Genomic DNA, 1546 nt, shown 5'->3' with positions numbered 1-1546 from the left:
ACGTAAGTAAACCTGAAATTCCAATTATGCACGTTGTCATCGATGGCTCAAGACATGTCGGTATGTGAAGGATTCAATCTTTGTGCGTAAAGCAACGCCGTTTTGATGATTGACGGTCAAAAGCTCATTGTGCGCACCACAGCTGAATGTCGTTTTTCCGTGGTTAACAGTCGCAGAACCGCGAAATTTTTCACCCTAAATACGGTGGCATGTAGCTCGTTGTTGGATAAGCATCGATATAAAAGTTATCACACAGTAACTCCTTACGCCTTGCCTATATTTGTCATGTGATATTTCGTAACCTCTTGCCAGTATAACCATGTTATACGCGCATAACCACATGTATAGTTAAGCGTTGGGGAATGTTTTAGTGACAACGACCAGTTCTGGAAGTACTTTTCTGGATCATCTGGTTGATTCACCACAGGGATACATATGAAGTTTTCATTTGAGCATTCGCGTTTGCAAACTTACAGTTGAAGGTTCATTATTATTGTACAAGCATAATGCCACACTGGGACAAAGCCATGTGCTCATTTGTCTTCTGGATTTTATTTGTCGAGGCAGGTTGAAAGTAACACCAACGAAGTAGTTTCCAAATCAAAATTTTTTAGCTGAACATTTATCCAATTAAGCAAACTCAGGCTAACAAGAAACCATTTAGATACACAGTGAGACTCGGCTGAACACTCATCTTCACTTCAACAACAAGAATACCACGTGGTCAGAGAAATTAATTTCAGTTTACCCCAAACGATCGACGAATATTCACGAGACTTGGAAGGATACTCTCAGACATGCGTTTAGTGTGCTGCTAAAGCAGTGGCACTTTCGCTATATTGAATCTTACATGACCTCATGATTATTTTCCCATTCATCCCCTTACTCCGCATTTGTACTTTTAACCTCCACTTGTTCTGTTCATCTGTACCCGACACTCACCTAGCCACAAAGGTCATCCTGACACTCAGCATTAATCTGTGTGAATGTGTGCAGCTAACCTAATTACCCATGCGCGTACGTGTCCCGTTTGCTGAGGCTGCCCCGACTTTTCCTCTCATAAGTTCCACATGATCGCACTGCCACACTACTGAGACAACATTCCACCCAACGCTGTTTGATGTGCAACCTTAACCTGTGTTGGTCGGTGACAGACTTGTGCATCTGTTGACGCTACGAACGATGAGGTTTGTTGTATAAATTTGCTTAGCCTTGTGTAAATAGTACCGCAGAATTTTGGGCCCAAATTTTCTCGGATATTCGAGATTGTCGAACCTATGCGTTTCGTATCGAGTACTTCAACGGGCTATTTGCACAATCGTTGAGAGTTACCGATAATGTCGTTACTGAACAGGTTCAGCGCTGGTCGCTGGATGCAAAATTTTCTGAGTACAACCAACGGTGTCATGTAAGCGGTGACACAAGCGACGGTGGAGTAGAATCCTCTGACAGGGTATCACTGAAACCCAAATTTCGAGTCGATTACATGTGCCCGTTGCCATCCACCAGCTGCACAGGTTCGTACGCTGAGAAAAACATGAGCATT

The 1546-nt window shown here is 43.1% G+C and overlaps 1 protein-coding gene across 1 annotated transcript in view; it reads left to right on the top strand.

Annotated features, from left to right (window-relative positions):
* Positions 1–42: 42 nt before the first annotated feature.
* Positions 43–1546, top strand: part of T265_11809 (hypothetical protein) — a gene marked incomplete at both ends in the record, with an annotated part of 18484 nt that continues 16980 nt past the window's right edge. Inside the window, one exon of the mRNA XM_009178577.1 lies at positions 43–60. Within this exon, the coding sequence (XP_009176841.1) occupies positions 43–60 (18 nt within the window). The remainder of the gene's footprint in view (positions 61–1546) is intronic.

This window comes from Opisthorchis viverrini (genome assembly GCF_000715545.1).
Source record: "Opisthorchis viverrini unplaced genomic scaffold opera_v5_595, whole genome shotgun sequence".
NCBI lineage: Eukaryota > Metazoa > Platyhelminthes > Trematoda > Opisthorchiida > Opisthorchiidae > Opisthorchis > Opisthorchis viverrini.
This window is presented reverse-complemented; position numbering and strand designations above follow the sequence as displayed.